This window comes from Berghia stephanieae, chromosome 15, assembly GCF_034508935.2.
Source record: "Berghia stephanieae isolate SIO BIC M18660-M18661 chromosome 15, UCSD_Bste_1.3, whole genome shotgun sequence".
NCBI classification, from domain to species: domain Eukaryota; kingdom Metazoa; phylum Mollusca; class Gastropoda; order Nudibranchia; family Aeolidiidae; genus Berghia; species Berghia stephanieae.
This window is the reverse complement of record NC_088374.1, coordinates 25,121,566-25,134,065: the sequence shown is the minus strand read 5'-3', so window position 1 is coordinate 25,134,065 and position 12,500 is coordinate 25,121,566. Positions and strand designations below refer to the sequence as shown.

Sequence of the window (12,500 nt, the reverse complement as noted above, 5' to 3'; positions counted from 1 at the left end):
TACCGTCGAAATCCTTGCTTATGTTATGAAGACGTGAAGAAATTAAGGATCATGCACCTGTGTAAGATAATAACATAAGATGTGTGTATGAAAGTGCCAGACAAAACAAGACGGAAAAATACAAGAAAAAAAAAAAAAACTTCCCAAAAAAATCTGTCGACCTCGACTGGGGATCGAACTCCAGACCTTTTGATTATTGGTCATAATATCAACTTTTATCTGTTGCAGGTAAATGGAGTAAAATCTTATGAGGAATGCCTAGATGATCACTCGGGACTGTTTCTTGCCTACAGGTAGATTAAATTATTATCTTTTTCATTGTTGTTTTGTCCACATATACATTTAATGTGGTAAACTTAAGGATAAAGATCTGAACACGTGTGTATGAAAGGTGCCAGACAAAGCAAGAATGAAATATACAAGAATGAAAACATCCCCAAAAATAAGTCGACCTTGACTGAGATTCGAACCTAAGACCTTCTGATTACCGGTCAGATGTGCTACCATTACTTGTGTAAAGTGTAATGGTAGCATGTCTGACCGGAAATCATAAGGTCTGAGGTTCGACCTCCAGTCAAGCTCGACTGATTTTTGGGATGTTTATTTTTTCCTCTATTTTTCTTCCTTGCTTTGTCTGGCACCTTTCATACATACTTGTTCAGACCTTTATCTGGCATCGGTTCCTGCTCCTTAATTTCTTAACCGTTAGGACTTCGGAGTGAGATGGTGATAAGTTTCGAATGAGTTCATTTTTTTTTTAATTACTTGCTGCAAATAATAATTTTTATCTGATATAAACAACGCTGTTAACGGTCAGGTACTTATTTTACACCTGAGTACGGTGAGATAATGAGGGTAAAGGACTCAACTATGCGCCGAGCAAGGCTCGAACCCAGGACTATCCGATCCAAAAACGAGTGTCATACCACTAGACCACATAGCCACATTTAATAATATTATCACCCTCTACTATCTCAAATGCACATATTAAAAACTGATACCTGTTCCTGACACCAACCATTTCTGTCTTGTCATACAAATCTTAAGTTTGTATAGTTTCAGGTTAGTAATATCATATTCAATAAAAGATAAGAATGACAGCACTAAATCATTATTGAGTTTTGTATACAGCTGAGTGTCATCAGCAAAAGAAAAACAATAAAAACGGTTGATTAAATCTCAGAAAGGTGAGCAGTATACATTGTCAGATAGACACGGCACAGGTTGATAAAATCTCAGAAAGGTGAGCAATATACATTGTCAGATAGACACGGCACAGGTGGATGAAATCTCAGAAAGGTGAGCAGTATACATTGTCAGATAGACACGGCAAAGGTTGATGAAATCTCAGAAAGGTGAGAAGTATACATTGTCAGATAGACACGGCACAGGTTGATTAAATCTCAGAAAGGTGAGCAGTATACATTGTCAGATAGACACGGCACAGGTGGATGAAATCTCAGAAAGGTGAGCAGTATACATTGTCAGATAGACACGGCACAGGTTGATAAAATCTCAGAAAGGTGAGCAGTATACATTGTCAGATAGATACGCACAGATTGGTAAAATCTCAGAAAGGTGAGCAGTATACATTGTCAGACACCCACGGCACAGGTTGATGAAATCTCAGAAAGGTGAGAAGTATACATTGTCAGATAGACACGGCACAGGTGGATGAAATCTCAGAAAGGTGAGAAGTATACATTGTCAGATAGACACGGCACAGGTTGATGAAATCTCAGAAAGGTGAGCAGTATACATTGTCAGATAGACACGGTACAGGTTGATGAAATCTCAGAAAGGTGAGCATTATACATTGTCAGATAGACATGGCACAGAGTAGAAGTCAAAAACGTAATTTTATAAGCGGCGGTGACCAATACTGTTCTCTAAAACTACTTACTGAGCTCATTCATACAAACATTTCTATAACCAATCCAAAGCAGTGGCACATATATAAAAATGTTCACGTAGTCTAGTCAGAGGTAAATGTCGATAGATTTCTACTACTACTACTACTACTACTACTACTACTACTACTACTACTACTACTACTACTACTACTACTACTACTACTACTACTTACTACTACTAATACTTACTATTACTACTACTACTACTTACTACTACTACTACTACTACTACTACTACTACTACTACTACTACTACTACTACTACTACTACTACTACTACTACTACTACTACTACTACTACACAACACAACAACACACTACTACTACTACTACTACTACTACTACTAACTACTACTACTACTACTACTACTACTACACTACTACTACTACTACTACTACTACTACTATCTACTCCTACTACTACTATTACTACTATACTACTACTACTACTACTACTACTACTACAACTACTACTACTACTAATACACTACTACTACTACTCTACTACTACTACTACTACTATTACTACTATACTACTACTACTAACTACTACTACTACTACTACTACTACTACTACTACTACTACTACTATACTACTACTACTACTACTACTACTACTACTACTACTACTACTACTACTACTACTACTACTACTACTACTACTACTACTACTACTACTACTACTACTACTACTACTACTAACTACTACTACTACTACTACTACTAACTACTACTACTACTACTACTACTCCTCCTCTCCTCCTCCTCCTCCTACTTACTACTACTACTACTACTACTACTACTACTACTACTACTACTATAGTAGTACTACTACTACTACTACTACTACTACTACTACTACTACTACTACTACTACTACTACTACACTACTACTACTAACTACTACTACTACTACTACTACTATCTCTTCTACCACTATGCTACTACTACTACTACTACTATCTACTACTACTACTACTACTACTACTACTACTACTACTACTACTGCTCTAACTACTACTACTACTACTACTACTACTACTACTACTACTACTACTACTACTACTACTTACTACACTACTACTACTACTACTACTACTACTACTACTACTACTACTACTACTACTACTACTACTACTACTACTACTACTACTACTACTACTACTACTACTACTATAACGATATCGTATCCACTGTTCTTGGAAATTCAACCCTGGTATGATACTGACCACAGCGTAAGGATTTGCGCACAACTACTACCTATACTACTACTACTACTACTACTACTACTACTACTACTACTACTACTACTACTACTACTTACTACTACTACTATACTACTACTACTACTACTACTACTACTACTACTACTACTACTACTCCTTTACCACTACTACTACTATACTACTACTACTACTACTACTACTACTACTACTACTACTACTACTATAAACTATACTACTACTACTACTACTACTACTACTACTACTACTACTACTACTACTACTACTACTACTACTACTACTACTACTACTACTACTACTATACTACTACTACTAACTACACTACTACTACTACTACATACTACTACTACTACTACTACTACTATACTACTAACTACTACTACTACTACATACTACTACTACTACTACTACTACTACTACTACTACTACTACTACTACTACTACTACTACTAACTACTACTACTACTACTACTACTACTACTACTACTTACTACTACTACTACTACTATACTATCCACTACTACTACTACTACTTACTACTACTACTACTATATCTACTATTACTACTACTACTACTACTACTACTACTACTACTACTATACTACTACTACTACTACTACTACTACTACTACTAACTACTACTACTACTACTACTTACTACTACTAATACTACTCTACTACTACTACTACTATACTACTCACTATACTACTACTAACTACTACTACTACTACTACTACTACTACTACTACTTACTACTACACTACTACTACTACTCTACTACTACTACTACTACTACTACTACTACTAACTTACACTACTAACTACTACTACTACTACTACTACTACTACTACTACTACTACTACTACTACTACTACTACCGGGGTTTATCCCGGTTTCTATAGTGTGAAACGGACAAGAACAATTGCAAATTACTTTCCGCCAGATCTAATAAACCCATCTGCCCATTCACTGCCAGGTAGACAGAGGAGTCTCGACTGTACTTGGGATCGATCTCTTTTCCTTTGCTTGTGAGGCGAGTGCTCTACCATCTGAGCTTAAACAGGAGATTAAAACTGATAACATCACTTGTACCAATCTTTTTAAACTAAAAGTGAAGAGATAAAGTCTTCGCCGTAACACTATGAACTGATCGCGTCCTAGACTTGTGTAATTATGCCAATGATTTAAAAAAATAATAAAAAAAAGAATAATAATAATAATAATAATAATAATAATAATAATAATAATAATAATAATAATAATAATAATAATAATAATAATAATAATAATAATAATAATAATAATAAATAATAATGATAATAATAATAATAATTATAATAATAATATCAATAATTAAAAAAACAATGATAATAAATGGCATTTATATCGTGCATTTTCATCACTGAGTGATGCTCAATGCATGTTACAAATAAATATACAAAAGTTTCTTTTATAAAACGTTTACCACAATGCTATCAATAGCAGCATGTATCAGTGTACATTGAACAAGACTGGTAATGGTCGAAGTGATAGTTGAGTTGTTGTTCTGTGTTGTTTTCGTCGATGACAAATCATGGTAGAGATGCAGTTTTGTGTTTCGTCAACCACCGCAATTTGTACGTTCTATACAATTAATTGTTATTTCTATCACAGTATGGAAACGTTTAACCATTTACTTCAAGATTGATATTTTTTTTTCTTATGCATGATACATTTTTTTTTCCAATTTTTGAAGAGCTTACCAAAAATATGCAGCACATCACCCGGAAGAAAAGCCGTTGCCAAGAATGAACATGACCAAAGACCAGCTTTTCTTTATGTCATATGCACAGGTAGATACAGTTTCCTTCCCCTTTATTTTCTTCATCGTCCTCCTTCTCTTCCTTTACTTCTTCCTCTTCCTCTGTTTTTTTATTGTTGCTCTTCTTCTTTGATCAGTTAGAGTTACAAGGTTGTTGATGGTCTCTTTTGAAATGGAGAGGACGTAAAGAAAGAGTGAAGTAATTTTGAAATTTGAACTTTGCCTTCAATGGATTTTATAAAGTCATAATTATATTTATTACTTTCAAGATTTGCAATTACTCACTAACTGTGAGAAATAATGACGTGTAAAGATCTGAGCTTATGACAACAAACTCTGGACTTTATAAGTTTTTCCACAGATTTTCTCTTGAAAATCAACACCAAAACTCTATATATACGTTTTAGATTAAAATATTATGATTTGGCAAAAGGCTACAACATAACAATATATCATTACTGTAATCATTTTACTGTTTGAGTCATACTTTATTGCAAACGAGGGAAAGATCAAAGAAATTCGGCAGTGGCAGTAAACTGTTTGGTCTATCAATATCAATATTCAAAATTCGTAATCTCACTTTTTAAAAAAGAGCATTCTATAAATAATTACGGCAGCAGATTTCGGTAACTTTTGAGGAATTTGCGATATTCCGTGAGCACGGTACTTGGAACGGACTATGCTACTACTACCACTACTACTACTACTACTACTACTACTACTACTACTACTACTACTACTACTACTACTACTACTACTACTACTACTACTACTACTACTACTACTACTACTACTACTACTACGACTACTACTACTACTACTACTACTACTACTACTACTACTACTACTACTACTACTACTACTACTACTACTACTACACTACTACTACTACTACTACTACTACTACTACTACTACTACTACTACTACTACTACTACGACTACTACTACTACAACTACGACTACTACTACTACTGCTGCTGCTGATGCTCTGCTACTACTACTACTACTACTACTACTACTACTACTACTACTACTGCTGCTGCTACTACTACTACTACTACTACTACTGCTGCTGCTACTACTACTACCAATACTATTACTACTATTTTTTCTATTACTGCTACATCTACTTAACATTTCTATTATGTCGTATCTTCCATTATCTTCTACAAAGTATCGGTCTATCACACGCTCATCATCATCATTTTTGCTTTTTTCCACCCTGGGTCAGGGTATAGACCACAGACACAGAGTTTCCATCCTTCTAAATTTTTAACTCGTTCCTTGTCTTATCATTTATCTGTATATCAGCATATCTAATTCCTTTCCATGTTCCCCGTGGCCTTCCACTTGATCTTCTACCTTGAGGTATCCAGTCCAAAACTTTCTTTGTCACAGTGGAGTCATTCTTTCTAAGGGTGTTTCTAATCCACTTCCATCGTCTTCAGCCTATATCCTCTTCCACTTATTTCTGATGTGTTCTTTTCCATACTTCTTCATGCTTAATTCTATCCATCCAATTTATTCTGAGTAACTTACGCATGCACCTGTTTACGAAAACCTATATCCTCCTTATTCATGCCAGCAATGCATTCCGAGTTTCATACTATTTCAGTAGGACCGACTTCATGTAGGAGTTGAAAAGTCTTAGCTTTAGTCGAAGGGAGATGTCTTAAAGTTTTCCAAATCCTGTTGACAGATGTGAATGCAGCCTGTGCCTTTCCTATCCGTGCTTTCATCTCTGCTTCCGTCTCGCCATCGTTGTCAATTATACTCCTGAGACAGCAGAACGTGTCGATATCTTCAAGTTCCTGATCATTTCCTTTGATCTGCTCCACTTGATGCATACCTATCCTTAAGACCTTTGAATTTGGAGGATCAATTCTTAGACCTACTGATTCCGAGAGAATGTTAATAATTGTGGTTTTTGCTTGCATCTGGTCCTGTGTGAGGACAGACAAGCCAGATTATCCAGCTGTGTCCAGGGGGTCCACTGTACCCCATGTCTTGTTTCTTTTGGGGATTACCTTCATTAGCCAATCAATGGCAAAGATGAACAGGAATGGTGAGAGCAAGCATCCCTGCTTCACGCCAGTCTTAATATCAAAGCTGTCAGTAAGCTGATCTCCATGTACAACTGTGCAACTTGGTCTTTCATACATTTCCTTAATGAGTTTTACTAACTTCTTATTGAGTCCATAATATACCAAAATTTTCCACAATGTTGCTCTGTCAATGCTGTCAGAAGCCTTCTCGTAATACAGACTAAAAGATCAGAGTTCCATTCTATAGACTGTTCCACTATGACTCGTAGAGAGGCAATGTGGTCGGTGGTTGAACGGTTTTTCCGAATGCCTGCCTGTTCTTCCCACAGTTTAGCATCTGTTGGATTCTTAATTCTCTCTAGAATAATAAGGTTTAAAAACTTTCGTGGGATAGAGAAAAGAGTGAATCCTCAATAATTATTAAAATAACTGAGGTCCCCTTTCTTGGAGGCTTGACAAGATGTCCTTTCTTTCAATCTCTTGGGAATATCTCGTCATTTCAGATTCTCTCAAATAGTGAGTGAAGGGCCTCAGCATTTCTTTTAGCATCAACGTTTAGAGACTCCGGTGGAATCCTGTCTGGTCCAGCAACTTTCCCCATTTTAATCTTGTAATGGCACTCACAATCTCTGCTATTGATGGTGGATCACAGCTAATTGGTAGCTCATTCATTGCAGCCAATATTTCCGGCTGGTTGTCTGGTGGTGGTCTGTTCAGAAGACAGTTGAAATGCTTCCTCCATCGTGTAGATTGAGCCTCTTTTCCAAAAAATACTTTTCCCCATCTTGTGCATTCACCTGGATTTTCTTCTTCTGCGTGGTCTGGTTCCATGTTTTCTAAATCGGAACTTAAACTTTGCAAATAGCCGGTGGTGGTCTATTCCAATATCTGGCCCTCTCCGTACTGTCACGTCCTGTAATGAACATCTGATTCTTCGGGAGATACAAAAATGATAGATCTGATTCTCTGTCACACCGTACGGTGAGACTCAATTTGACTTATGTATCATTTTTATGGGGAAACACTGATCTTTCAATCACCAAACTGTTGAATGCACAAACATTTGCAAATCTCTCACCATTGTCGTTCATCTTTCCCATGCAATGACGGCCCATGATACCTTCATAACATACGATATCCTATCCCACTCTAGCATTGGCATCTCCCATCGATATGTTGATGTCTTTACTTTGCAAATTATCAATGACTTGTTATAAAATGTATCTGTGTCCTCATCTGTTGCATCATTGTTTGGGGCATAGATCAGTACAATGTACATGTTGATAATCTTACTCCATGTTGTAAAGGACACCATTATGATCCTTTCTCCGTGTTGTTCCCATCCTCTCAGTGACATCTGTGCATACTTGATTAGAATTATTCCTACTCTCTGTGTATGAATCCGGTCCCCTCTCCCTGAATATAAAATCTTCTGCCCAGACTTGAGGTGTTCTGTCCGGATTGTCTCCAGTGGGTTTCGCTTACTCCAAGTAATATGAAGCCTGTACCATTAATCTCTGTCATAACTTGAGAATTTTTCCTGCTTCATATATGGTGCGAATGTTCACCGACACAAGTCGAAGCTGCTTGTTTGGCTAAGACGCCATCGGGTCAGCAGAGTCCTTTCGGTTTTATCTGTCCTTCATAAATGCTATCATTGTAGAAACTCTTGGTCGCGCAAGCTAAAAAATGGATTTGATTCGTCTGTCTGTGTTTCTGTAGCAATGAGTTTTATGGAAGGGATGTCAACCCTTCGACAACCCCCAACCTGGAGGACCGGGTGACTAAAAACGGGGGAGTCATACCATTCGTCGCCTTTCACGACCCGCTGGCTTGGCGTTGGGCTCTTCTAGCACCCTATCAGTTGAGGGACCCCGGACACCACACATTGGCTTCACACGCTGACCAGCACTTTTTCAGTTCTATCACACCCTGTGTACACTCTAATCTCTAACCCAATCCACGCTAACGTTTCATGTACGCTCCGACCACCGTAGAGTAATGAGGATACCGTTTATACTCCATTTCATTTATTTTACTTGACCTCAACGTTCATTGTTATGCAGAAGATGGTTTTGTACTCAAACGTCCATTGTCCGTACTGTTCCCACCTAAAGAGTTTCCATTATCACCTTTACTTTTCTTTGGTATTTTAACAGCCATGGTTCCACCGTTCTCTATGTTCAAAAGCAGTATATAAATACCACATTTAAATAATCTCAAAGCTCAAGATGTTCACTGATGCTAGAAACCGTCATCTCGAAGTCCCGGGTTTGAGACTTTATGCCAACGTGATGGTCATATAAATTGATCGATATTTGAAGGACGTGTTTTTTTTAAATATCGGATTTTCCAGCGTACGGCAGTGTAGTAAATGCCGGACCCTGACGGATGACGTGGACTGTCTGGTCGAATTGCCGGATCCTGGCGGATGACGTGGACTGTCTGGTCGAATTGCCGGAGCCTGGCGGATGACGTGGACTGTCGGTCGGATTGCCGGACCCTGGCGGATGACGCGGACTGTCTGGTCGGATTGACGGACACTGGTGGATGACGTGGACTGTCTGGTCGGATTGCCGGACACTGGCGGATACCGGCCAAAAATACAACATTAAAATTAGACAGATAAAATGAAAAACGATTGGTCTCATAGACAGTCTATTCGTGTGTAACTGAGGAGGTTGCACACTTGTACATAATGCAAGACCCCTAGACTGTGTGAATTACTAAAGGAACTCTTGCACTATTATAGAAAGAGGTCTCAATAGCTCAGTTGGTAGAGCACTCGCTTCACACGCTAATGGACCGAGATCGATCCCAGTGCACTCAAGAATTTTATTCTGACTTGGCAGTGATTTGTTAACATAACAAAATACAAAGATTTTGCTATTGATGGTATGATGTGTAAACGTAAACGTTTATAATGTAATCGAGAAAATTATGTGAACATTATTCACCCATTTGGCGGTATAAAAACAATAACAGGAACACACACACACACACATACACACACAGAGCGAGAGAGAGAGAGAGAGAGAGAGAGAGAGAGAGAGAGAGAGAGAGAGAGAGAGAGAGAGAGAGAGAGAGAGAGAGAGAGAGAGAGAGGGGGGGGGTTATTGTTTATATACAACCAATTATGATTGTCTGAGCACAAATTCCACGTTTTGATTGGTCAAAACTCTACTGGTAAATTGATCTATTCAAGATCATTTCTAGGATTACAGTCATCTTAAGTTTATGTTTAGGACTTAATATGAAAATGATGAATGAGATCTTGTTATACTTTCTCTTTATACTATAAAAAAACGTTTATATAGAGCAATTTCCACTAAACGTGCTCAAAGCGCTTTACAACAGCAGCACGTAGAATGTAGAACTAACGAGACATGACGCCTGTTCAGCAATATTACAATCTTTTTTCTGACAAAGACATTACGGTTATCGGCCAGGTACTCATTTTACACCTGAGTTCAGTTAGAGAATGTGAGTAAAAAGTCTTTACCAAGGAATCAACTATCCGCCGAGCGAGGCTCGAACCAGGACTTTCCGATCCGAAAGCGAGTGTCATACCCAAGACCACATAGACGCACCGTGTTCTTTACTTTAACGATTTGAGACATTTTTCCAAAATGGCCGATATTCATCTGTTATTTTTTATTTATTGTCCATTTGATAAACTACAGGGAATGTGTTTCGTCGGCTCGGATGAACAATGGTTGGGCAATGTTAATGGAACTTATGCAAATGGCAATTTAAGGTAAGAAATAACCTTCACTTTTATCATTCCTCTAAACCTATTATTTTCTCTCTCTCTCTCTCTCTCTCACACACACACACACACACACACACACACACACACTGACAGTGTGTATAAAGTTCACCCATGGCCTCAAGAACATGGGTAGAGCGGGGCAAGATAGGCCCTAGAGTTTGAAACAACATTTTTTGGAGTGGTCGATAGCTCAAACAGTAGAGCCACGCTCTTCCCGGCCAGGCAGAATTGTACAAGTAAGCTTGCCGGTTCGAGTCCTCATCGCCGCCACGAAACTATTATTCTCTACTGTCCTATGATACTTTCCTAGTCACTTCATTTCTTGTTATCAAAATAAGTGCCTGCTCCACTCCCTTTATGAATTAATTTTAGCCCAATTACCGAGCATACTCAATCGACCACTTTTTTTTGGAGTAGTGGATAGCTCACACAGGAGAGCCACGGCCAGGCGGGGGGGGGGGGGGTCGTAACACAAGTCGTAAATGGTCTTATCTTAAACCATTCTTCAATATAAAGAACAAGCTGTCAACGACTAATGGATGTTTATTCTACGGAATCAACAATCGTTGTTCCTAAGATCGTGCAACGTGAAGTCGTCAATGTCCTCCACCACGGTCAGTTCGGCAGACAACGCATGAAACAATTAGCACGAACGATCGCATATTTGCCAGGTACTGATTTTGACATCGTAGGGTCATGAATGTGTTGCAGAACATCAAAACAACCTACCAAAGGAGCCAAACCATCACTGGATAACCCTAGACCCACCGTAGAGTCGAGTACACATCGATCACATCGAATGTGGGGGGGGGGGGGTAATACCTGGTTAGTAATGCTCGACGCCTACTCAAATTTCCTATGCAACCAGTTCAAACTCAATGAAAGCAACATCTAGCCTTCGCTCACTTCGGCTATCCCCACGCAATCGTGTCGGACAACGCAGCATGCTTCACTTCTGACGAGTTCCGACATGGTGTGTGGCGAGGGGAATTAAACATCTCACTGGAGCTCCCTATCATCCCGCTACAAACGGTGCGGCAGAACGACTTGTGAAGTTTTAAAACGGCTTTGAGAAAATCGTCTTTTCCTCCAAGACAAGCCTTGCAACAATTTCTTATCCAATATTGTCGCACACCTTTAGCTTCTGGTTCGTCACGGGGTGAATTGCTTCATGGACGTCAAATTCGTACATTGATCGACACACTTCGCCCATTGTAGACCTCAAATTCCAAACCACGTACAGCAAAAACGCCTTATGAAGTGTGGACACACATTTATTCGTTACGTTTTGGTAATCGAAATGACGGAGATGCGAAATGGATTCCCGCTACTGTCACCAAAGTGTTGGGACCACGGCATGTCATGTCCACTCTCCAGAGAGACGGAACAACGTGGAAGCGTCATATTGAACAAATAAGACCACGTTACAAACTTCCTTGCCGAAACGTACATGCTTCAGCAAATGATACCACCCATGACGATTTGGTTACCAATCGTGTCGGTGATTATTTTGAACGGCCATCATCGAATGCAGCTACCCCCAGAGCAGAATCGAGTCTTGAATCGGATCATGTCCAACTTAGAAGATCGTGTCCTAACAGAAAATTTCCCGATCGACTTTAGCTTTCGAACCTTCGAAACACTTCTCAAGCTAAACAGGGAGGTGTTACTTATGCATCGCTTTACACTAGGAAAGAGTTGTTCCCTTTGTTATTTGCTAAT

General features: G+C 38.6%; 1 protein-coding gene across 1 annotated transcript in view; it reads left to right on the top strand.

Moving 5' to 3' along the window:
• LOC144960554 (neprilysin-2-like) overlaps positions 1-12,500 on the top strand; it is a 19,816-nt gene that overhangs the window by 4,187 nt on the left and 3,129 nt on the right. The window contains exons 2-4 of the mRNA XM_078893764.1: positions 229-293; positions 4,895-4,991; positions 10,690-10,763. Coding sequence (XP_078749890.1) covers positions 229-293; positions 4,895-4,991; positions 10,690-10,763 — 236 coding nt within the window. The remainder of the gene's footprint in view (positions 1-228; positions 294-4,894; positions 4,992-10,689; positions 10,764-12,500) is intronic.